The sequence below is a fragment of the Bidens hawaiensis genome, unplaced genomic scaffold (assembly GCF_021521415.1).
Source record: "Bidens hawaiensis isolate Kalapana, Puna unplaced genomic scaffold, B.hawaiensis_p1.1 tig00010894_1, whole genome shotgun sequence".
NCBI lineage: Eukaryota > Viridiplantae > Streptophyta > Magnoliopsida > Asterales > Asteraceae > Bidens > Bidens hawaiensis.
In genome coordinates, this window is record NW_027491841.1 from 65,271 (window position 1) to 67,177 (window position 1,907).

General features: G+C 43.1%; 1 protein-coding gene across 1 annotated transcript; it reads right to left on the reverse strand.

Moving 5' to 3' along the window:
- Positions 1–516: 516 nt before the first annotated feature.
- On the reverse strand, positions 517–1,056 carry LOC143536687 (uncharacterized). The gene has a single exon (XM_077030624.1). The coding sequence runs from the start codon at positions 1,054–1,056 to the stop codon at positions 517–519; it is 540 nt and encodes a 179-aa protein (XP_076886739.1).
- Between the last annotated feature and the right edge of the window lie 851 nt (positions 1,057–1,907).

A 1,907-nucleotide genomic window follows, 5' to 3' on the forward strand; every position in this document is an offset into this window, starting at 1 on the left:
GTGGTTTGTTTTAGACAATTAACTTTATATGGGTTTGTATGCTTTTAAACAATTGCTTTGTTTGTCTGCCCCTGCGTGGGCGAATTTGAACTTTTCATGTTTTGGTGTTTTAATATGCATTAGATTGGAATATGTATGACGATGATTAGCGTATGCTTTAGTATGTTTAATTTATGCTTATTGGTTAACCATTTAGCCTATCGTCGAGGCCTTCCCTCTTTGGGGAGCATATCGTGAGTATTTACGAGGCGGACTCGTGTTCTATACTTGTTTCCCTTATAATGAGACGGACTCGTTGTTTGTATGTTATGATTTTGATAAAGTACTTTCTTGCACTAGGATCACGTTTACATAGCGGTTACAAAAAAATACAATTTGACTTTCCTGTTTATTCCTCACGGAGTGGTCACTTGTTTTGTTTGATCCTTAGCCCTTTTGCTAGTGCCCTCAGGCGTAGTACTTTCGAAGTTGCATGGAGTTCCAGGTCCTAGGAATCTCCTTTCCTGTTGATTCTGCCTATCTGTAGGCCCCATTATCTCCGGCCCAAATAACTTGATAGTGCCCCTCCCATTTAGGCTCCAATTTCCCCTGATCTTCTTTTCTACTCACTTCATTTTCTCTTAACACCCAGTCCCCTTTTTTGAATCTGACCTCCCTGACCTTCACGTTGTAGTATCTCTCCATCTTTTTTTTGTACTCAACCTCCCTTGCTGCCTCCTCCCTCCTTTCTTCCGTCAGATTCAAGTTCAACCTCAAATCTTTTTCACCCCTACCTTCTCCCTGCAAAGTTCGCCTGGTTGGCGCCCCGATCTCCGTAGGGATCATCGCTTCTGTTCCATACGTTAAGCTGAAAGGTTTTTCTCCGTTGCTTGTTTTGGGCATTGTTTTGTGCGCCCATAAGACATGAGACAATTCTTCCACCCACGATCCCTTTTCTCTCCCCAGCTTTGCTTGATTCCCTCTACCATGCTTCGATTTGCTCTTTCTACATGGCCATTGGACTGGGGGTGGGCTACTGACGTGAACGTTTGCTTGATTTTTAATTGCAGGCACCATTCCCTGAATGGGTTGTTGGCAAACTGCTTCCCATTGTCACTGACTATGGCGTATGGTAGCCCAAACATGCAAACAATGTTTTCCCATACAAACCTCTTAACCTGCTCACCCGTGATAGTTCGAAGTGACTTGGCCTCCACCCATTTTGTGAAATAGTCGATTGCTACTATCAAAAATTTTGCCCTTCCTGTTCCCTCCGAAAAGGGTCCCACGATGTCTATACCCCACTTTTGAAATGGCCACGAGGAACTTACCGGGACTAACGCTGATTTTGGTTGCCTACCCAGCGGGGCATGTATCTGACAGCTGTCACATTTTTGTATCTCTCTAACAGTACTAAAGAACATCAATGGCTAGTAGTACCCGGCTCTCATTGCCCGTTCCACAACCATTTTGGCTCCCATATACATTCCGCAAATCCCCTCATGTATTTCTCTTATCACGTATTCTGCTTCTTCTTCATTAATACACTTCAGGGATGATCCCAAATAAGACTTCCTATATAAATTCCCTTCAATTATTTCATACTGTAATGCTTTGACCTTTAGTTTCCTTTCTTCCTCTTTATCTTTTGGGACCTTCCCTTCTTGCAGGTACTCAACGATGGGAGTCATCCAACTTTCTTTTTGGGTTTCGACATTGGCTATCATAGCTTCTGTCACCGACGATTGTTTGAGGGTTTCCACTTTTACTTCTTTTGCCAAATGATCAAAAGCTACTACTGCCAGCTTGCTCAAGGCATCCGCTTTCTTGTTCGAACCCCTTGGAATGTGTATTACTTATGTTTCTTTGAACTCTTTCATTATTTCCTGAGTCACTCTTAGGTATTCCCTCATTTTTGGGTCCCTGGC

Excerpts from the sequence above, each read along its gene's own strand:
- LOC143536687 (XM_077030624.1), bottom strand. The coding sequence starts at position 1,056 with ATGGTGCCTGCAATTAAAAATCAAGCAAACGTTCACGTCAGTAGCCCA.